The sequence below is a fragment of the Copadichromis virginalis genome, linkage group LG15, assembly GCF_057382275.1.
Source record: "Copadichromis virginalis isolate Kocher_CV1m ecotype Utaka linkage group LG15, C_Virginalis_male_GT1.1, whole genome shotgun sequence".
In the NCBI taxonomy this organism is placed as follows: Eukaryota; Metazoa; Chordata; class Actinopteri; order Cichliformes; family Cichlidae; genus Copadichromis; species Copadichromis virginalis.
Genome location: NC_140632.1, coordinates 17,642,890 through 17,666,874, shown reverse-complemented (window position 1 = coordinate 17,666,874; position 23,985 = coordinate 17,642,890). Strand labels below are relative to the sequence as shown.

The 23,985-nt window shown below is 39.0% G+C and overlaps 1 protein-coding gene across 1 annotated transcript; it reads right to left on the bottom strand.

The window, feature by feature from the left end:
• Window positions 1–1,127: 1,127 nt before the first annotated feature.
• Window positions 1,128–23,985, bottom strand: nudt14 (nudix (nucleoside diphosphate linked moiety X)-type motif 14). The gene is made up of 5 exons (XM_085432269.1): window positions 23,820–23,985; window positions 14,850–14,893; window positions 6,515–6,579; window positions 5,744–6,035; window positions 1,128–3,416 (listed from the first exon to the last, which is right to left on the bottom strand). Exons 1-5 carry the CDS (start codon window positions 23,898–23,900, stop codon window positions 3,167–3,169), a joined length of 732 nt encoding a protein of 243 aa, XP_085288395.1. The 5' UTR covers window positions 23,901–23,985; the 3' UTR covers window positions 1,128–3,166.

Genomic DNA, 23,985 nt, shown 5'->3' with positions numbered 1-23,985 from the left:
TATTAATGGTTGTTTCAAATGTAGTTCTCTTATTATTATTACTGTACTAATGTTAATATAATGAAATGTGTCTTTGAAGGTGAATTTTTTAAGACAGTATTGGCTTTGCTTCGGTTTTTGTACATCTATATATGTACTTTTTGTTAACAAAACTACAAGGTGGGTGGTTCTCTTCCTCACATATTAAATAATGAATGATGTACCAGCCCTTTTTGAGTGAAGAAAAACACTAACATTTTATAGTATTAGTGATAACTTTCTTGCCTAGTTAGTGAAGCTGCAAGTGATTTTGAAATGTGAAAATATAGTAACAGACATGCTGGTCATCATCACATTCAGAGATCCACTCTGAATATAATCAAAGATTGGACTATTTGGACCTGAGATTTTAAGAAGCTGCTGTTGAGAATCACTTTGTGAGTTCAGAGGTGCGTCTCATTTTCTGATACTTATGAATATTAATTTTGATGTAGTAAACCAAGTACCTACTTGTGTAGGGTGTGACATTTGACAGGGTACTGTCATTTCAACTTGAACATGGCAAGCTGTTCACTCAGAGAACTACTATAGTAGCAGGTAGCTCGAACTGTCGCAATACTTGCAGCATTACAAGTTACAAATCACTGACCTAAAACTAGTTTTGCCTACACTAAAACAACCCAAGCTACGAATGCAGATCCACTGCCTAAAAAAAACAGGTTGCTTTTTGCTAAATAGTGCGCAGCGACTATTTAGCCTGCTCCTACTGGTGGAAAATTGTTCACCGGCTCCTCCCTTTCCACTTCAACCATTAAGGGTCCAGTCATACAAGTCAAGAGACTGGTTGGCAGGAGCCTGGCAACCACTGGTCACTCCAGCAACCATTGATTGTTAAGGTTTCTATAGGCTGCTGACAAGAGACCAGTCAGTGGCTTGTTGGTAATAATTGGTCACTAGGGAAAAATGGGTATTTCTTAATCAGTAGGCGAGTGGTTGCTAGAGGCTGTTGCTAGTTGTGAGGTGAAATCGGCTACAGAGAGGTATACAGTGTGTAACATATTGCCAACACCTGAAAACTGTTCGAAAAGTGGTACTGAAACTGTGAAGAGTCCAATGTAAACACAAATGGATAGTCTTGGTCTTCAGAGTAAAAGTTGTGGTTTTTGGAAGATGTTGGTGTAAACGGTAAGGCACAACTTTTACTTTGAAGGGGACCACTCCCAGTGTCCAGGATGTAGTCCACTTTTTCTTTCTCAGATTCTTGGTGGTCAATTAGTGTTTTCATCTCCGTGTCTTCCATGAAAACTAAGGGCGACTGCAACAATTTGCTAGCGATGAAAACAATCACAAAAAAGGCAACAACATCGAGGAATCACTCACCAACTGGTCAGGGAATACACAGTTCGGTGACTAGTCTCTAGGCCTATAAGTGACAACTGAAAAGCATTCTCCAATCAACTTTTAATAAATGTTATGTTTACAGCAGGTACTTAGTGTGAATTGCATGTAGTGTACAGAAGCATACAATAAGAGACAGAGCAGGTTTGTGCATTAATGGTTTTCAGCATGTGAGTTTTGCAAATGAATTATTATAAAAATCAGACTTTCACATGGGTTACATTTTCTGAACATTTTTCTAATTAATATTGATGTGATTTATGGGTTCATAATGTAACTTTGATGTTGTGTGCAAAAAATAAACAATCTAAAAATCAGAAAAATAGAGGCTACTGCCTTAAGACATCATGTCCGCAACAGTATACATTTGAGTTCCTCCAAAACTCTAAAAAACAAACATACAAAATAAAAAACGAAACAAACTGTTGTTTGTCTGAGACTCCACTGATGTGCTACAGGCTTGAAAACGCCTGTAACACGGCAGTGTGAAGATGTCACCAGAAGTGGATTTAAGTGTCTCCAACTACAAATAGGCTGCTTTTAATCACGATCGTGCTTCAGCGCAATTGAGTTAATTAAACTGAGGCCCTCTGCGCAGAGGTAAGTGTTTGCTAATGTTAACTGGTTTGACTTCACGAAGAATTTGATGAAAAGGATAAGGGCTGATTTCAATGATACTACGATTGTTCAGCCTGGAGTACTTAGGTAAGTATTGCTTGAAGGCTATGATTCAGAACTTAAATGGGGCATCCCTGAATACCCCAATCATTACAAGGCCCCATGATTGACTAGTATAGTTTTTGCATTACTGGATCATGGATTAAAGGAATACTCCACTGTTTTTTTGTAACCTCATCTATCTATCTTTACATTATAAACAGTGCAAAAAGTAGCTACTGTATATGTGCTTTGCATTGTCACAGTCAGACTTTTTCAGGAAAGCAAAAATGCTTTCAAGATTTCAGTGGAAATGCTGGCAAACTGAAGGTAACCAGCGGCACATTAGAGGTTAATCATGAATACTGACAGCCGTGTTTAATGTAGCAGAGGTGAGAAAGAGGAATATTTTCACTTGCAAGCCTTCTCATCATGTGCGAAAATGTGTGAAAACGGAAATACAGTGCATTGACCACAAATAATTTTGAAACTGGGTTTAATTTAGTCGAACAGTGGTTTTCAGTGGCCTCCAATCTGGTTTTGAGGCATTTCCACATAATAATAGAAAATACAATATTGTTACAGTATTATAAAATCATATATACTGGAGCTTTAAATTCTCTTTACTAAAGCAACTAGCAATGGAGAAAAAGTTTAAAGAACTTTAAAGGCCTTTTTCTCAACCAAATTTTGATTTTAAAAACACTAACATGTAGATAATATTTAATATCTACATTAAAATAAAATAAAAAAAAACAGTGGAGCATTCCTTTAATTAAGGGCAGGCAAATGAAATCTGTGATATGCAGCCACTGATAACAAATGGCACAGTAAATGAATGATTTACGTATAAAAAGAAGAGAAAAAGTGCCAGTGACAACCAGCTATGGCATATTTGTATTTAGGAAAAACACTAGGACCACATAAAACAATTGTCTTTTTAAAAAAGCTAATAGGACAAACCTTAAAGATACCAGCTGGCAACAAGACAAGGGGCCCACCCTTCATCATGTACCAATAAGCAAAAAGGCAATACAGGATGAAGAGCCTTAAGGGGAGGAGTGAGTGTGCTGGGCCAGTGTTTGATTTAATCTGGAATAAATTGTAGAAAGAGGGCTTATTTTAATACTAGTTACACATTGGTGGAGATCTTGTACTTAGGAGACATGTTATTATGGAACCAGATGAAACTAAAAATGACGCCCATGGTTTTGGGTATACGCTCGTCGTAGGCAAACGTCATGGCCTCGTGCAGCGGGACTTTGACCACCTCGATAAGCTCTCCCTCCTTTGGCTCACCTCCACCTGGGCTGACGCAGTTGTCATCGGACACCTCAGCGTAAAACATGGTCTGCTTGGCACCGGTTACACCGACACCCGACCTGGAGGAGAGACAAAAAATAAAAAATCTAAAAGGACATCTTCTTTCATTTTTAAACAGGGCTGAGTGTCTTGTGCTGGTGCTTCAGTATCAACACAACACTCTTAGAGACCAAAACAAAGAACTCAACAAAGTCACATATGAATTCTGTAAATCTGTCTTTCACTCTTTATAATAAAAAAAACCCCATATGGTGTAAAAACAATAAATTCTTTAGCATTTCAATAAAATATTAAATCTCTGCCGCAGGCGACAGTGCCCTCAGGTTGCCTGCTATTAGCAGAGCGCTTCAGTATACTGAGTACTTCTGTCAGAAACACCCTCATAGGTGTTATGAGGGTTAAGGTGATCCCCGTCTGTATAATGGAAGCAGCCTACACACAACAATGGTCGTAGACAACACCAACAGAGCTGGAGGTGGTGTGTAAGCTATATCAAAAGCGTCCTTATGAGAGTCATCACTCAAAGCTGTCCAGCTGCTGCTGTCTAATGTGGGACTGTTCGTCTCCTGGGTCTTTTCACTGCCGCTTCAAGCTCTACTCAGCTAATAATACATGGACAAAGATGGATGACTTGCCTAATGCTTATTTCCAGGTCACTTATATAAATTGTGCACTTTTACTTTATAATTTCAGAACTTCCTCCAACCCCCGCGCCCCCCCAAAAAAAACAAACCATACAAAAAACCCGGCACTGTCACAAAGACTGTTAAGTAATGTTCTTATAAATCTCTCTACTTGACCACTCAAAGCGCTTTATTCAACATGCATCATTCACCCATTCATAAGAGCAATTTTTCTATGCCTTTCTAACATTCACAATCCAATGGAAGCATCAGATTGTGCATCCACTGGATTGTGAATCAATTGGAGAGCAACTTGGGGTTGGTATCCTGCCCAAAGATATTTGGGCATGCAGACTGGAGCAATCAGGGATCAAACCACCAACCTTCTGATCAGTAGGTGCTCTTCTGAGCTACTGCTAAACAGTGTTAATGCACTATTAAACCACTGTAAGGGTAATTGTCAGGAACTTTTTTCATTTTTACAGACTAAACTAGTGAAAGAGCACCAAATCACAGCAAGAAACATTCATATATAGAGCAAAGAATGATCCGACCTAAAGCCAGACTGATATATGATTTTAAGACCCATATCGATACCGATATTTAGTGATTTGAAAAAAAATACGATATAGCCTTAACACATGAAGCATAAATGGATTGGTTATGTGTATTTATGAGTCTAAAATATTATGATAATGCAGTTTAAAAATAATCTTGTTTTAGTGTCATAACTAGTGATGGACTAATCGTTTACGCTCTGCCCAACTCTCGGATGAGAGAGTTGTTGCGTTTCCAAACAAGTATTGCCAACAGGAATGTTGTAGAGTGCCCTCTGGTGGATAATCTATGTAACATCAACACCACTAGCATGGCTGTGAAGGGTGTTCCTCCTTTCTCGTCTTTATGTTTTTACATTTTTATTTATTGTCCGTTAAAGCAGATACAGATATGTCAGCTAATATTGGCTGATATATTAGCCCTGTCTACATATCAGCTGGGATATAATCTAACCTATCATGTTCACGCAGCTAGTGAAAAAATAAGTGGAAAAATGTTCATTTAGATGAGGTTAATAAACAATCATATACCAATCCAACAGTGACAGCTTTTATAGACTAAGCTCATTTTCAATGGCTGTACCTATTAGCTGAAAGAGTAAAATGGCAAACAGTTATAATATTTGCCTGGTTATTTAAGTCTTTAAAAAAAAGTCTTCTTACTTTATTTTCCAAGTGAATTTTGAGAACTCACTTTACTCCCAGTGCTCAGGATAAGGGGAGCACTGGTTTTGCTATTCACTGGCAGATCATCACACAGGAAAATTGCACACATGATTTGACTAACACTTTCAGTCTGGCACCTTTTAAAATCCATCCATAAAGCTTTCCCAAGCCTTTCCAACAGACAGGAGTTTTTGTGTGTGTGCTCCAATAATCTACAGTATATATCATTTAAAAGTTTGAAACACTGCAAATGTAGGTTATTTCCTAGTAAATGCTGCACAAGGAAGTTCAGAATGTATAATTAAAGGAAATTATAACAAAATAGGACAATAGGAAATTAATTGTTAAGGGACAAGAAATCCAGTGGGAGTGACTAAAGTAGATAAGATACACAAGATAATGAAAAACATTGCACTGAGACTTTCCTGTGATTTGAGTTGATACTTGACAAAAGACCTTGACCTTGACCGAGTGCTCCTAACACAAACCATCAGCTGTAAATTATTTTTGAATTATGCGCAATAAACCCAAAAAACTAACCTGTAAGAAGTAATCTTCTTCAGCTTGGAAGCTGGCACATCGTAGCCACATTCTTCCAGCACCTCCTGGCGGGCAATCTCCTCCAGAGAGAGGTTAGGTTTGTCCACCAGGCCAGCGCAGAGCTCATAGGTGACCCCCGCAGAGGCAGGCAGCCACTGAGAAGAGCTCTCCCCTTCTGAGGCTGACTGGCCCTCCTGAGACTCCGTCGCGGCTTCTGCAGCACCCTCCTCGGTTTTTTCAGCAGACTTTGGTGGCTGCGTCTTGGCTTTTTCCCATTCACACATGTATACAGCTGATGGTGGGAGAAATGGAAGAAAATGCCAATACACTCGGGTAAAAAAAGCTCATTTTAACTGCAATGGCTACTTTTCAATCTTTAAACATTTATTGTCTGATAAATTCTATCGTGAGCTCAAGGTTTAAAATAAAGTCCCATTTTGCACTGCAGATAAATACTTAAAAAAAATGGCAAAACAAACGGACAAAACAAATAAATCAGTGCCCAGGTGTCCTTGAATTTAATAAACGCCAATGTGGAAAAGTCTGGTGACTACTAACAAAGGAGGCTAGGTTGCATCGTAATGGGACCTCCTGCAGTCTATTTATGAGTCTGTATTGTTACTTCCATTCATTTGAATAAAAAGTATGCACAGGATGTCCATAGGATGTATACCAAACTTAATCTAGATTGGTGAACATAATGAAATTGAATAAACTGTACTGCAGTGTTTTTGGTGTGCCACTTTGTGAACACAGAAAAAGAAAACTTACCTGGACGGAACTGTTTGACGAGGACAAAACAGTGTGAGGTGGTGTTGAAGATCAGCACAGATACACTGCAGACATTGGGGTGTGGGAGAAAGGCAGAGTTAAACAAATGTTATTCTCAAAGGACATGTTTTCTACCTGCCAAAATGACACATCACTGGTGCAGTGACGTCAAGTTCAAGAGAGCAATAAGTCAGTGGTGAACCATTTTTTAAATCCCTTGTGATGGAATCACCAGTCTAAAACATGCACAAGTCAAAGAACCCTGGATTCATGTATAAAGGTGGTCAAGCGTCGGGTCCAAACGCTGGTTTTTGCCAGTTGACAACCAATACTTAGACTTCCTGAAAACAAAAGACCGCCTGGTAAAAACTACTACTCTACCAAATTTCTTTACCTGGCACATTCTCAAAAACCAGTATAAAGCTACCATAAATAGTGACATCACAGCTGTTGCACGACACAAGCAATGTCATGACTTTAAACTTAATGCAAGATGCTACTTGGTGAGGGGGGGGCTTCTCGTCGCTATGTCTGTGTGACTGAGGCTAAACAATCATACCTGTGTTTCATTGTGTCTGGTTTCCGTTACAATGTTCATCCACTTGAAAGTAGTTTTACTTGATTCTGCAGTTTATAATTAATCCTGGTTAATCGTCTACTGGGTCTTAGTCCTTCAGTTCATCCTCTGTCTGAAACGAGTTGTTTCAGAGACTCTCCATTTAAATAAACCTTCGTCCAATTGGTTACCCTTCACCAGTGGCGTGTCTAGAAAATTTTTGTTGGGGGGGCCAGGTAGGGGCACAGATTTGGAGAAGGGTGGCAGATTTAATTGGCAGATAATGTTTAAAAAAAAATTTCTACCAACCCTTAACCATAATTCAATAATCCTATAAACCTAATAACCAAATGCACTTTTAACTCTTATTAGAATGAGATTTTAACCACTACGGTGCAAAGTTTTTAGATACTGCGTTGATAAAGTACAAGAGATACAATCAGTGCTTTGTCAGTGTTTACTCAGCATTCAAGGACAGCAATATTTGCATAGTATTTTTACTGACATATAGTGCACATATGTTTTGGGCAAAAACATTTTTGAAAATTAAAATACGAACATTTGTAACAAACAATTGACAAATTAGCCAATGCCAATGCAAAACTTTATCTGCCTGTTAAAAAAAGAAGATAATCTTCTCACAAACTGGTGTTTGATTTTGAAACAGGAAAAAAGTGGAGAAACAACTGAAAAGACTAACATTTGAATAAAACCTGAAAGCAAGTAAATACTTTCTATGCTGCCTTATCGTAAACTTTGGTAATATTGATAAAGAACAACACTGGCTGATGATGAAATACAGTCAGCTGGCATGGTGACACTGCCAGTATTAACCTGCAGGGCTGGACTGGGACAGAAAATCGGGCATTTTGACTACAGACCGACCCACCAGGTAGTAAAGCCATAAAGCCTTTGAATGAAAACAAATGCTGTTGTGACAGTGATGTACAGTCTTGTTGGTATATGTATGATTTCTATACATTTTACGTCAGATAAAAACTTTGGTTGTAAGATTTAGATAATTATTTAATAAAAACTAGGTATTTTAAATGAGAATAAGAAAGAAAAGTATTTCTTTGTGCCCACCTTTCCCTGTTAATGCCCTACCTGGCCCCCTGGCAAAACTTTGCTAGACCCGCCCCTGCACAGTTACCAGCTGTCAGCTACATAAAAAAGGATCCTGGTGTTATTTATCTCTCAGAAACAGTTGATAACTTCAACTCATTCATGTCACCTAAAAGGTAAACCTGTTTCTCCATCACCTGTTCAGCTCTGATGGTTCAGTAAGGACATCTCCTGGTTTCATCTTCATGTTTCCCTCTCACCACATATCTAAACAGACATCATGACCAGCAGCTTTACAGCTGTGGCTCCAGCAAACATCAGCTGATACTAGAAATTAATATTAAATACATTCTAACAACAGCTGATCAAGCTTAAACGTGCTGCTGTTGTTTAGCGCAATATCTGCTGGTTTCCTCTTTCTGGCGCAAAGTGAGCGATAAACAAACAAGAGAGAAAAGCCGATCAGCTGATCATTGATCAGTTTCATGATTGAAGTAGCAACAGGAGAGGGAGGGGGAGAGAATGAGAGAAGAGGCAGCTGTGCAGCATAAAGACAGAATAAATCCAGCTTTGTGTCTTTTTTCCATTCTAGCTAAAGTCCGGGACAAACTGCGTCTCTTCTCAGCTCAATACGAAACGCGTAATATTTTCTCTGAATGAGGGACCATCCCATTTTTTTAAGGAGCCGTTGGCAACTCTACTAACTAACCTTATGAATAAAATAAAGTTCACTATCAGTAACATCATAGCACCCACCCAGCTGTATAAAAACTCCGTCAAACTGGCTAGAACGCAGTACGAGTTATTGCAACTGACAGTAAAAAGTCAGCAACATGAAAATAAACTCCACCTAAACTTAGTTCATATCTGACCCAGATAGACTGCAGGTCATAACTTCTTACCTGAAGTTCAGTTCACCTGACACTCGGACTGGCGGCTGCTTCGGGTCTCTCCTCCTGCCTCCCCTTCCCTCATCCACCTGTTGCCTCTGTGGAAGCCCCGTCATAGCCACCACCAAACAACGGAGTTATTTCTACACATCGACCTGCATCTGGCCAATCCACCACCTCTCATTGTTCATGCCATTACAAAAAAAATAAAAAATAAGTCACTGGGGATATGCCCGGTATGCCCGATGGCCAGTCCAGCTATGTTAACCTGCAACCAAATTTGCAGCTCCATACAGCAATGTTACGACTTAGATTATATCTTATAACTCATAACTCTTATGTTAGCTGCCCTCAGTAGCATACTGTCTGAAATATTCCACAGCTGCAATAATTCTTTAAGTGTTATTTTTTTCCTTGGTATTCTAATTTCACCGAAGTTTACTAAACTCAACAAACTTAATATTACTTACCGGGACATTTATTCTGTCCTCATTTTCTTTCACCGAAAAATTGTTTCCTGCAGTGCCATCTTTCGCGCTTGGCTCTCCTACCTTTGCTAACGTGATGCGCATAGCGCAGAAGCGATGCTGCATTCACTTACACTCGGATATCTGAGCGTCACCGTGAAAACATAATCGGACATTTGATATTTGATTGAATTTTATTGTTTTGCCTTTGGGGTGGCACCTGGGGTGGCCAGTCTGGTTTGGGGGGTGGCCTGTGCCCCCCCAGGCCACCCCGCTGGACACGCCATTGCCCTTCACAAATGGAAGATGTGAAAAGCAGGTGTGTGGGGCTTCTGTGCAAAAAAAAAAAAAAAGCCATCTGCCTGAGACGCCCATGTTAAGAAAATCCACCCTTACTAACATTAAAAAGAAAGTTGGGGAAAAGAAACTGAAATATACAAAATGTTATGTAGTTCTGTGTCATTCAGGGAGACACACATCTCAGTGTTTAACAAAAATCATAACCTACAAACAAACGGAACGATCATACCCCTGACTTAACCTTTGTATTAGACATTTCCTGTTACAAAGACCTAAAAATAACATGCCACTAAAAATAAAATGGTCTGCCAAAATGAACAGTTTTCTAAAATAAGAGTCTTGCTTCACTGCTGATATTCACAATGACTCTTAACAAGCAGGATATGGAGATAAAATAGAAGGAAGGTCAGCATGATATGCTTCGCCACTGGCACCCAAAGAGCTCTATAGGCACAGGTGGGTCACCGCTCGAGTGTGTTTGTGTGTATGTGTGTGAGAGTCTGACTGTTGCTGTTTGTGGCGACTTGAGGCCTGGGGTTTGTGTTGGGAAAGCGGATGCGTCTGAGGCAGCAGGAAGCCCTGCCCTGTCTTTCCCATGGAAAGAAGGAACCAAGAGTTTGCTGGTACAACACCTAGCTGCAGCTCCTGGGCTGATACTTGGTTAATGTCTGTTTGCGTTTTAGATTTTCAGTTTTGCCTTTTCAAACATGTGTAATGTCAGCTGACTGGTTAATCCTTCTTAAAAACGGGATCATTCCCTTTTTAGTTTATTTTATTGAATCCACTACCTCATTTAACCTTCAGTGAAAACAAATGTCTAGTCCCTACAGTGTGCATTAAATCAAAGGAAAAGTAACTACAGACCTCACTTTTATTGGTACAAACACAGATCATAGCACACACCGATTAAAAAGTCATTAAAAACACCTCTACTGTGCATACTTAAAGTTAATAAAAAAGGTAAAGGAGACTACACCAGGTAATAAATGTAGCAGCAAGCAGGCCTGTAAACTATGACAGCCATTAACTGCCATTTTTACAAATTCAAACATGCTTGCTGCTTTGTTGGGTCCTTTTTCAAAACACTTTTGTGTTCAAAATTGCAGAATTGAACTTGCACTTCCAGCAATAACAAGTTAAAATCAAAGCTGGAATTAACTGTGGGGTTAACTTATAAATCCTTATAAATTTGCATAAAATATACCATCTCATGGCCCTGAAAACAGCTTCAGAAAAAGGTCAACCATCTTTCTATTACTGATTAAAAAGCCTTTGATTCATATCTGGATCCAGTGAGCAAACTCTGCGACTTATCTATTCAGCTCCTTTCGCCATACTCCATTGTTTGCTCTCACCTTGAGAACACAGAACAGCCATTTTCACCTCCTCCCTTGCATCTTTCTAGAGCTTCTTTTTCACACTGATATTGCTGAAGCTGATTGCAGATATACACGAGAAGACTGCGCTGTAGGGCAATATCACCTCACAAGACACAAGTGAGGAGGATGTAGACAAAAAGTGGGTCACAGGCCTGAGGCATTGGAGCTGTCCCTTGTGGCAAGTCATGGTCTTATAGTGCTGTTACACACCATTACTGCTCTTCTACTGCTTCCTGGTGAAAAAAAGGAGCTCTAACAGTTAAACCAAGAAGCAGGCTAAACAGACACTCAGGACTTTTCATGCACGGTTAAGCTTTCTCTCTGGGGCATCTGGCTGAACAGCGGGAAATCTGGGTTAAGGCAGACGTATGAGACGCAGGACTAAGGTGACTACTGGTAGAAAGCTTATGGTTTAAGGATATTATTATTTGGCCCAAGTCCCACTAGAAAAAAAAAATGGGTTAAAGGCTACACAATCCATCTTCTGCTGTCAGATCGGAGCCAAGGACATAACCACATCCCTTCTTTCATTTACCAGCTTTGGTTTAAATGAGTCAAGTGTCGTAATATTACATTTTTTAAATGTTTTTTTAAATGAATTATAAGATGCAAATTCTTTATTGATATAAACAGAGCCACATTACGAACTAATAAAACTTACAGCAAGCTAAAATGCATTAGAACAAACAAACAAACAAGGGTTTAACACAGTAATCATTTTATTTTTTATCTTTGCCTTTCTGTTGCCTCTGGGCGTCTTTTATTCTCAGATTCATTATGTGAAGCTTTCTGTTATAAATAAGGACTACAAACCAATAAGAATGGCACCTGTGCAATGAGAAACCTCCTATTTCCAAAGGTTTATCAGCAAGCATCTTAATACACATATATAAAAACAGGCAAAGAAGGACATGAAGCTGATGTCCCATAAGTATGAATGATCTAAATTATAGTTTAGAGTGTAGTTTTTATGTTTGTCTTGTTTGGAAAACCATTTCCACGCAGTCAAGTGTGATTTTACAGTCAGGTAGCTTTTCTCAGAAGGCAATATGCAAACTTCAGTTAGCTTTGTAAAGTTTTAACGCTCTCCAAGCTCTATAGAAATAGCAGTTTCTTAAATAAGTTAAAGAGGTAAAACTATATACTCTTCAGATACTAATTGTGTTAAAAATGTTGCAGAGTTTGTTGTCATCCATGACTCACCTATAAAGTAATTTGTGCTGTTGTGTCTGAATGTGTCCCTTGGAAGAGCAATTCAGTTTCATGTGTTTTTGTAGTTTTCAGGTCAAACCCTGCTTGTGCAAACAAAGTAAGCACTTGCTCTAGATAAGTGGCAGCTAATGAAGCATGTACTTCCAGAATCTTTGGCTCCTGCATTGACGATCTGCACCTCTAAGTCAAAAGCCACTGAACATTTTACAGTCAACTGTCGTATTTACACTGAGAGTAAATTGTTCCCCTTGTGCAGAGTTAAGTACTATATCTAAGGCAATATCCACACACGGAGCTATTAGCAGTTGTGTGGCAATCAGAGCCCATAGAATATCAATTACATTGAGCAATTTCAAGTGACAACGGGAGAAATAACCCCCGGGCAAAACGATATGGACAGGTACAGAGGTAAATTTTTCCCATCTTAGAGCAATCGAAGTGACTACCAATGAGAGCAAAGGATATGCAGCAGTCGATTGAAAAACACATGGGTGGCAAATGCATTAAAGGCTTAACAAGGCAAATAGAGCCTGGAATGTCCAGTAGCAACCAACTGTCACAATATTTAAATATTGACAGGCCTTAAGAGGTGAGGCCTGTCCAACAAGAAGATGAATCCATAACATGTGGAATACATGTGAATAGGTGGATAATCCACATAGTGAGGGAAAACCCTTGGGATCCTTCAGAAGAAGCTAAAAGCAAAGACTGTGAACCAGATACACCCTGAAACATCATGAAATATCATGAAAACCCAGGTTATCAGTTAACCTTACAGTTTAATTGTATTTATTTATGCAGTACTGTCAAGACCTTTTAATAATCTTGGTAAATGAAATTTCTATTAACTACTGTAATTTCCCCAGGAGGCCACTTATCAAATAACCGCAAATCTTGGTAAATGTGCATGCTTATGAAGCAGATGAATAACTGTGCACGTCGCCACAAACTCATCTTCATAAGAATTTTAGAAACAAGCTGAAAAAAATGTATTCAATAACGCATCTCATAGCATTCTGACTACAGTCTCTTCTAGTCTAATGTTGCCTTTGATAAAAAAAAATCTGTCTTTCAAATCTTTGACTAGTTCTTCTGAAAGACAACATCCTGCTGAGAAGAAAATGCTATGCACACTTGCACAAAAATGCAAAACAATCCAGGGTCTATTTGATATATGCCCCACGGGGAATAACCCGTTTCGCAATATCCACATGGGGTAGAGAAATGCAGGTTTGGGTTTACTGCTTCTTCCCTCTGTGGCACTATTTTTCAGAAGAACTTCTCTTTGGGGTCATTAGGAGAACAAAATGGGGCTGAAATAACCCGAGACTTACCTCAGGGCATTATGGCAGACTGCGAGTTGGAATTACGGCTTTGACGCAAATGTGTGATATTTCTCTTACAGAGCCCCACTAAAGTTCAGACATTTATTGCCACTTTCCCTGTATAATTGCATGGCACTGCTTTCTTCAAAACAAGGTGTGTTAAGGTTGACGATCCTCCAAATACAATGCATTTTTAAGAGAAACCAGATCATTGTGGTGTAAAAATACCAGAGAAGTCAGATGAGAGGAAATTGGTTTGGATGTTCAGGAGCAATCTAGGAACCAATAAGGCTTAAGCCTACCATGGTCTGGAAACTGACGTTTTACATAGCCAGAATGACAAGAGGTATGTGTGGAAGACTAAAGGCTTTTAAACTTAAGTACACTGGACCGACTGCCAAGCATGGTGGTGGTAGCATCTTGCTCTGAGGTTGTTTTACTGCCTGTAGTACTGATACACTGCATAAGTGGATGTAATAATCAAAAACGAGAACTACCTCCAAATTCTTAAAGCTTTACTCAACAGTTAGACAACTGAAACTTGCACACAACTGGAATGATGCTAAACACACATCAAAACAGGTTTTGGAATGAATAAAGCAATCTAACATTAAACTTCGGAAATGGAATCCCAAAACTGAGTCTATCCCAGTGACGTTAAAAATGTTATTGCTCCGACTTGTGAAATTATGAATTCTTATAAAGCAACAAATCTTGTCATGATCTAAAGAAACCTGAGAACCAGTAAGAACCAAAGTCATTGACATCTATCAGTCTGGAAAGGATTACAAAGCTATTTTTAAGGCTTTGGGACTCAGGCAAACCACAGTGAGAGCCATTATCGACAAATGGAAAAAAACTGCCAATAATGAGAAAACTTCTGAGCACGGCTTTATGTTTAAAACAAGCTCTCGAGATTGAATAACCTCTCCTGACATAAACATGTATGTTATACAATTTCTCAACAATAACAATGCTGTGTGTCAAGGTCTCATTTCAGGCTACATTAATGTTTTCTTACCTCTTCTGTGTAGTCTGGTATTATTTATTAGCCATTTAGTTTGCCAATAAGATGTATTGAGTAAATATACATGCAAGTAAAGGACAGGAGCAGTAAAAGTAAATTGAAAGTGTTTTTTACCTGTCATGGGTCCGCATGAAGTCCCACGATTTCTTTGTACCATTCTGCGTAGAAATAAGATGACAATAAAACACCATAAATTAAAAAAAAGTATGATCTCATAGTAATTCTCAAACACTGCTGGGTTCCAGCTGCATCAATCAAAGTGTTTAAAAAGATAAAGAGTGCCTACAGTTTGCAATCAGTGTATTATAACCCGTTTTATTTCATATGACTTGCATGACAAGATATCAAATCCCCTCTCATTTGGTTAACAAGAATATTTGCTGCACAATTAATGTTGTCTTATTGAAAAAAGTGCACCCAATAAAAACATCTGCAGATGCAAAGCAAAAGAAAAGCACCACGAAAAACGTGTTTTCTTTTTATGCCTTGCAATTGCCTCACAATTGCAGAGAGAGATTCCCGATAACTAAACAATAAAACCCTTAAGTGACAGAAGTTGTTGTGTTTGAAAGCCCTGTGGACACATCAGCACATTGGCATAACAGGCAGCTTCACTCTTTCAGTAAATTTCCATCTGTATAATTATGATCAAGCTGCAAAGGAGGTGTGTTACCCACACAAAAGACAGACAAAAATATTCCAGAAATCACAGGGCTTCAATTTATAGCTTGTGACACATGCATTGTCTGGCATGTGACTCTCATCTGTAAAATGATGAGCTAACATCCTGAAAGTTTGGTTTCCTTTCTTTTACATTATTTTCATTAAAAATGGCTGGAAAAGATTTTAGGAGTTTGTTCCGAAATGTATAAAGCCAAATTTGTTCAATGGAAAGCTACATGCTCTAAGCTTTGCTGCTTTTTGAAAATATAAAAACTGGCATATCCACTTCTTTTAGCATGTATTGGCCAATACATGTCATTGCTTCAATCAACTGAATTCCTAAAGCTACATTTAGCTACATGGGTCAAAATGTCAGGATAAGGCTCAAGGTCAACCTGCTTTCTACATACAGCAAGGCCAGTGTAAAGCTAGCATGACCTAATGCTACAATACTCAAGGTGAAATAATACCAAAATGTTTGTCTATTTCCAGCATTTACTCAGCCAATACAGTGGCACTGAAGAATAAGTCGGGCAGATGAAAACAACATTCATCAAAGCTATAATTACATGAGTAATGGAAAACAGCGTTTTTTCGTCTGTTTTCCGAAAACAGCTGAAAAAGCAGGAGTAACTTCCAAAGAAAAGGTGTGCCAAGCTTATAGGATCATTACCAAGAAGACCTGAGGCCATCATTGCTGCCAAAGGTTGACTTCTTACTTGTCATTTAAATAATTGGTTCATGTACCATCAACAAGCTCTCCCTGTGTGAAATAACCACATTAACCTAGCATATTCCTATCTCTGCATCCAGTGCTGTTTAAATATGGTAAAGTTGGCCTACATTTTCTATGCCTGAAGAAATATGGCCTTGATTCAAATTTAGGCTGCACCTCCTCTCCACCTACGAGCTCTTTCAAACGCAGGGATGACAGTTTTACTAGAACAGGCTTATCCCAGCTACAACACACGGTGTGTTAGTGAGCTGTTTTCAGTACCACCCAAGAAAAAGGGAGGTGGTACGGCTAATTTCACTGATTCAATCAGACAACATAACTGCTGTTGTAGCAACATGATTTGTGGTTAAAGCTGCAATATGGAATTTAAAGATTTCTATCTGAAAGGGAAAAGTTTAATCACAACTACTTGATTGTGTGGAAGTTAATTTCCTTTCAAAGCATGTTCCACAAACAAAATCAGCCCAAAAAAAAAAAGAAGAAGAAAGAAATGAGAACGGCAAGCTTGGAAGGAAGGAAGAGGCTTTATTTAGCACCCATATTATCAGTTACTCATTTCTTTTTTTTTTAAAAGTTCATTCATTCATTCAGGGTTTCATCTGTAGCGTAGTAACTAAATGGCTGGGGCCTTTCTGTATAGAATTTTCATGTTCTGTGGGTGCTCTGGTTTCCTCCCATATTCCAAATAGATGCAGTTAGTGAGGTTAGGTTAACTGGTTATTCCAAATTGCCCATAGGTATGAATGTGAGCACATGTGGTTCTCTGTCTGTGTTAGCCCTGTGATAAAATGGCGACCTGTCCGGGTGTTCCTTGTGACCCTAAATGGGATAAAGCGGAAGAAAAAAGATGGATGACTGAATGAAAACAATGCCTTAGATCCCAGTCTCTCCATCCTACAAACTGGTCAGTGACTCTCTGGGAACTACAAATCCCTTGAGATAAAATGTATATTCCTTCACCAAATGGCAAGTGACTGCTGGAACTAACCAGGTATAATTAATCATAAAGAGGTATACGGATTTCACCAAAAAACAAACAAACAAACAAACAAAATAGCAATACGACTCAAAACTATGATATTTACAAGACCAAAAAAAACTCACATTTTAGGAGACAGTTCTGTCTTATGTTGATTACTTTTGCTTGATAAATATTTTGAAGACAAGTGAATATCATAATTTGCGCTGTACAATAGCTGTGTTACTACATTACTATCCCCTCTGTAAATCTGCGTCTAAGCAAAGGAACTAAAATGCACATCAACAAAATGCAAGCTACTGCAAGAACACGGCATCCAGCGCATGATGTAAGAGGTCATAGTCACATGACCTTAGCATGAAGCCAAGCCAGGATAATTCTGTTCATGCACCATTAACTGTCCTGATTTGGTGTGAAATGGAAGCATAAAACATTTATGTTCATTTATTTGGCTCCACAAGTAAAAGACTGCCCACTTACATATGCAATTTTACTGCATACTTTTATTTTAAAGCTGAGATAGCAACACTCAGTGATTAACTGAAGGCATTTTCTGTGTCAAATAAGAGAGGAATTCCTGTCAAAAGATCATGAAAGAGTGAAAAAGTCACTGCAATGAAGTCACTCAGAAATGCTGTAAATAAAAATACATTTTTACTCCAATTGCAGTGACTAAAAAAAGAAAAAAAAGATAGAACAATGAGAGTCATACATAATCTCATGTTCAGCCATTATTAAAGGCCTGATATTATGTGATTAAAACACTGCAGACATGCTGCGGGTGTAATTACTCACTAAATCCTTCCATGTCAGAAATTGGTATATGTGTTTTACATGCCATCATATGAAACCAAGCCCTTTCACTTCTCCTTATGAAAGCAAAGCTGGTATGGTGATGGAGTGTGTGATAAATCATTTTGTCATGACTGAGGTAGGGATGCACGTCTCGTAGCTTGTTGCTTTATAAAAATGCTTGGCTCTGGAAAATGCTCTGCTGAGGCGGAGTATTTTTGCCATCACTGAACGTATTACATGGAAATTGCAGGGTATTTGCATAAGTAAATGGTTACAAATGCATGCACTAGGGCCCCTAAACCCATCCATGTTGTTCAGAACTGAGCCTTTGTCAAACTGAGGCTATACATTGCATTGCTGTACAGCAGACACATTAAAATATACAATAGAGCTATACTTTGAGATAAAATGGCATTTTATAATCCAGTCCTCCAGCTACGGCAGGTTATGGTTAAAGTGGCCCTACAGCCAAGTACAAAAACAAGATCTATCACAGGACCAGAGCCTCTGTGTGAAGGCAGCTGAATAATCTCGAGAACCCCCAGAACAACCTGGTCAACCTCCCGGTACAGAAACACAAAACAAGAAGAATCTGAGCAAGATTTTAAGACAGAGACTGAACCTTCAGAAGAAAACCTTCAGATCTCTTGGAACAAATGCTAAAAGGAGTCAAAAATGCTTAGGTGGTCAATAATGCATCTAAAGGCTTCTGAATTTGCTCAGTGCAGAAGAAATGTGCAGGAAAGGTGCACCATCAGTTCAGAGTAAGCAGCAACTACTATACAGACATTTCTGGTAACAACACAAACTCAAGGTTATGAAACAGTGAGGATAAAAATAACATCCAAGAAGGTCTTTCTATTTAAAAAAGCAAAAAAGAACAAAAGTCATCTGGATTTCAAGATGAAAGAAATACCTTAATGTTGTCAGCAATTTCAGACAGCACCACAAAGAGACTAGCAAACACCTCGAATAGGGTTTGTTTACAGTACATCACCATTAATTGGCCATGATTACTGTTAAAAACACTGTAGATACAACACATTTATCTTCCAGCAGTGACCTACTACATAAGGTAAAACTGCACCGCATGAATGTGTCAGCGCACACACATTCCCTCTTTAGTCTCCTGTCACCACTCACAGATGGCGGGGTTCCCCTCATTACTCAGGCCACTTGCTGAGAGAGGGGAGGCGGGGACAGCTTGAATGGCCCAGGGGAGATGGAGAATCATGGCCGACACAGATTACGACAGAGAGATTAGCCCACGGGGGGAAAGAGAGAGACACAGGCAGAGAAAGAAAGAGAGAGAGCAAGGCAAGCAGAAGCAGGCTACACAGGACCTTGAAATTAATGTGGTCCCTCTGGCTTTGGCCATCCGAAATGACAGGCTCGTACGTGAATGGCTGTTGTAGGGAGGGATGTATGGTCTTGATCTTTTAGGTGCTTAAAGTCTAATAACCATCACACACACACACCTTCTATGCTGACTATAAAGCAGACAGCTGCAGCAAGAATAAAAAAAATTAACTACCATCCTCAAATACAATAGCTCCCTTTGAGTCTCATCATGCGCGCTCCAGTTTTTTTCCTGGTTTCATTTATAGTCTCTCTGTTTGACCCTGCTGTCTCGACAAAGGCAGCAGGACTATCATTACAACGGTCAACGTGTTTTAAAAGTAACAAAAAGCATCTACACGTGCAGGGGGGGGAAAAACCAGCATGTGCAGTTTCTTCTCAAGGACGCAGTTTCCAAGTACAAACTGACTGTGTCCTCCAGTGAAATCCACAGAGAGTATATAAACCTCAAATCAAGGCCAGTATACATCAGTGCCATCACCAAGCTGAACTTCAAACCTCCTGCCTGGTCTGTACCATACACACACTGAGCCATATTATTTTATTTAGATACTTCCATTAAAAATGTTCCAAAAGGTACAAACACCACGAACAAGGTTGAGTAGTCCAAGTCAGTGATACGAATTAGCAGACAAGAGGCTAAAGCAGTCACAACCGCCGTGTTCCTAACTCTAAGCCTCACCAGACACAAAAGTAGTACCATAAAGCAAGCACAATACGTCATTCTTCTTGAAACAGGAGCTTTACTGACCTCTCAAAATTCCTTATAAAGTGTTGTGAATGTCAACTACTTCAGCTGCTACTGAAGGAAGGGTTGTCTGCCAATCTGTCTCCAGCACTACTGTTTGAAGTTGTATGCCAACTGCAGGAGGCAAGACAGCACTGTTGGTATCAATACTGTTGCAACTGAGTATCCAATAGTAACATTTTTAGTACTGATTAATATTTCAGTATTGATGTATTTTTTTTTTTTGACAACTCTGGTGGATTTTAGTTAGTTTCTGGAACTTATTCACAGGGGAACAAAAACTAGATGCTCTCTCTGGATCAACTAAACTGACCATAGTGCACCAACGTTCTATCTTCTGTCATCATTAGCCTAAATTGAGTCTAAATTAACATAACATAGTGCTTATGTTAAGGACATAGTGTTTTCAGTGAAAGAAAAGTTCCGTAGAGTATCGAAGAAATCAAATACTTTAACGCATTTATCTCATGGCAAACCTGTAAAATCAAATTTTGAAATAATTACAATTGATGGAACCGTTATTCATTAAATCTAGACTGTTTAAACTGTGATAACCCGTGTTGTTATTGTGTTGTGAACAAATAATTTTAATAATTATATCCTCCTGGAACTGTGCCCTTATTTATAAGCAGATAATCACTATGGCAATCAGTTAACTGCTGTGATTCAAGCACGAGCAGATAAATAACCATTCACGTAAGAAAATGTGCGCTTCAAGATCATAAAGATCTCATATTCATTCACTGGCTGAAAGACGCACAAGGTACATAATTCTAGATGAATAATTCAAATCATTATAATGAATAAATAGAAGGTAATTATCTCGCTCTAAGCACCAACTCGTGATTCGCTGTCAGCACGAGGCGACAAACATAAGAGGGGTTTCCCAGAGTCAACAGAGCACAATCACCTGCTTTGGAGAAAGCACCAATAAACACTAATGATGCAGAGAGTCTCTTATGCATGACATTATGTACTTTTGGAGTGTGTTGCTGTGAGTGTGAGTAGATTTCTGTTAATGGCCAATAGCAAAAGCTGAAGATGTACAGATGAACATAAAAGGATTGTGGGAGAGATGCTCCCTCGGCATGACTGAAAAGCCTTTGTGGGGAGTCTCTGAACAGCCCCTCCTGACGTGCAAGGCAGAAATGATGAGAATGAAAGAGAAGGCAGGACAGAGAGAGAAACACAGAGGGTCCACCCGTCATCTCTTTTGTTGTCCATCTGCTGTCTTTAGCCGTTCCACCATCCTCTTGACAGGCTTAACCTTCCCCCTCTGCTGTCACAGGTGTGTACCCCAAATGGGACAAACTCCCAAAAAGAGTACCATGGTACTTGAGTTTTTGGATTACACTGAAAACAACAATACAAAAAAGAAGCTTCCATACATGTAAACCACAATTTGTCACTGCAAGTACCAATTAAAAGCCCTTTTTTCTCATTTGTTTCCAAAACAAAATATACAAAAGAGTCTTTTTTGGCATGTACTAATTACATGAAACAGATGTCATTAACGTGCTCTTATAATCTACTGTGTAAGTAACGCAGCAGCTCCTAAGTTTTAAGAATGAGTTCAGCACCACAGTCACTATCCAGGTTTTACACAACCATATCCATAGCCCAGCAACAGAGAAACTGCACAAATATTTTGAAACCTAAAAATAAATTCATCCTGGACTGCCGCCCGTGTTTGGGTAAGGAAGCACTTCTCACTTTGCAAGGAGACCATCGGGACACAGTCATCACACTTTGCTTTTAGTGGGAGGACAATTTTTATAGTAAATTATTAATGGCTAACCTAAAAAAAGTCAATCAAAGTTCATTGGCGGGGACACTTTCGGAAGCCCAGACCTTCTCATATTTAAGATGCATATATAAAGCAGTGCAGTGAGGTAAACGATGAAAATGAATATCAGATTTTGGTCAGAGATAATCAGCACTGCCTAAATTATTTTACCACCACCTGGATAAGAAGCTAAAGGTGGATAGATCATAGATAGATGCTGGCATGGATGGATGAATAGTGACTAAAACTGCACCCGCAAGCCCCTGAGACACCTATGTCCTTGGATAATAAATATTATCGACCTACAAGACAATTGACTCTGCACAAGAAGTGCTGCAAAAGCAAGGACGTGTTTGAAACGATTAAGTCATATTTACACCTGAATGCTAACTAGGAATAACAAAGTCTAGTTAGAAAAAATGAATCCCATCAACATGAGCATAAACATTTTTCCCCTCTTTTAGGTGACTTGGAGATTAGCACTTGCTATTTCAACCTCACTGAACTGCATTGCATTCATATTCAGAAAAATGTGAGATAACTGTGGCACTATGATCTGAGTCACAGCGTGACTAAATGAATGACTGAATGAATAATTTGTAACTGATAGGAAGAAACAGTGAATATCATTATGGCACTGACAAAGAAACCAAATTTTATTGGGGATGGGAATCAAAACCAGTTCACAAGCTTATCAGTTCATTTCATCAGTGTACGCTACATCTCTCAAAACAATCAAACTCAGAGGAGTAGCTTTCCTTTTGCAAATACTTTTTTTCTCCTGTTTTTTCCCATGTGTTCAGGTGCAGTGAAAGTAACAACTGCAGTGCTTCTAAAAAAGTTAAGTAGGCTTATTTTTTTCCACACCTAAAATTGATGATGAGCCACTAAGAGAGTCCGTAAAAATACCTACAAGCAGAATTAGTAATCACATTAGCAAAAAATATACTGACTTATTTTCTATTCATCCTCACTAAGGAAACTTATTGGGCATGGTCAGTAACAGTCCAATCTTACTGATTACAGTCTTCCTCTTTTCCTCTTACCTGGTAGCTCTATATTCAACATCCTTTGTTCAATATATACTCACTATCCCTCCTCTGCACACCTCCAAACAATCTCAACCTTTCCTCTCTGCATCTCTTAATAATGCTGACTCAAATTGCTTGATAACTGAAAAACCAAATTTAGGTACTCAAAATAACTGGGTAAGCCTTATTAAACTAAAGCGTTTGAATATAAAGGCACATCTACTATGGTTTATATTTAAGACAGGAGCATGACGTTGATACTAACAAAAAGACTTATAGTTATATTTTCTTAATTGAAACTTAATGCAAAAGAGTGATGCTGATCTGAGGTAGGAGCATGTTCTCTGCACAATGTTCTGTCCATGATCTGCACATTTTTGCAGGTCAATAAAACACAAACACACGCATAACACTTTAAATCCCGAAAGGATATGAAAAGGAAAAACTACTCAGTGTCGCTCAAACACAAGCCTGGGCAACTTAGCTCTCTACACATCTGAACTTTCAAAACCTTCGACCTTACTAGACCCACCAGACTGGGTCACTTTGACAGCTGAGATCAACAAGTCTCGCCTGTCTTTACAGTGCAAATAGCGCGAAAAAAACCCCTCTCTTTTCACGTTAAAAAGACCAACTCGAGCCATCTACATCTCCTCGCTCTAATATAAAGCATGTGCCTCTGTTAAACCATGAAAAAAACCCTCTGCAGTAGCAGCAGGCTACCGTTAGCATGGTAGCTCATAGCTCCCTGTTAGCTTAGCTGTCTCGTAAAACACAGAGGTAACTGCGTTTCAAACCAGACCAAATACAGACCTCTTTAGGTCGTCGTGGTGCATGTAATGCCAATTTTTGCTGTCAGTGATTGTGTTTAAGGTCGGCTTAGCCTTCATGTTATGCTAAAAAAAAATGAATGGGGGTGGGGGGGGTTGGGTTAGCCTACATCATCCAACAGCATCTACTAGCCGTTATTACTCAATAATAACTCACCTGGCTATAGTGCACCCTGAACGGCTTTAGATAGTCAGACTCTGTGCACGGAACCACTTCAATGTTGTTAATCTCTTCCATAGTTTACACTTGGAGCTTAGATTTGGAGGCTCACCGCTGTTGTCTGTCACCCGCACACTAACTGACAGTGAAGGAATGCCTACGG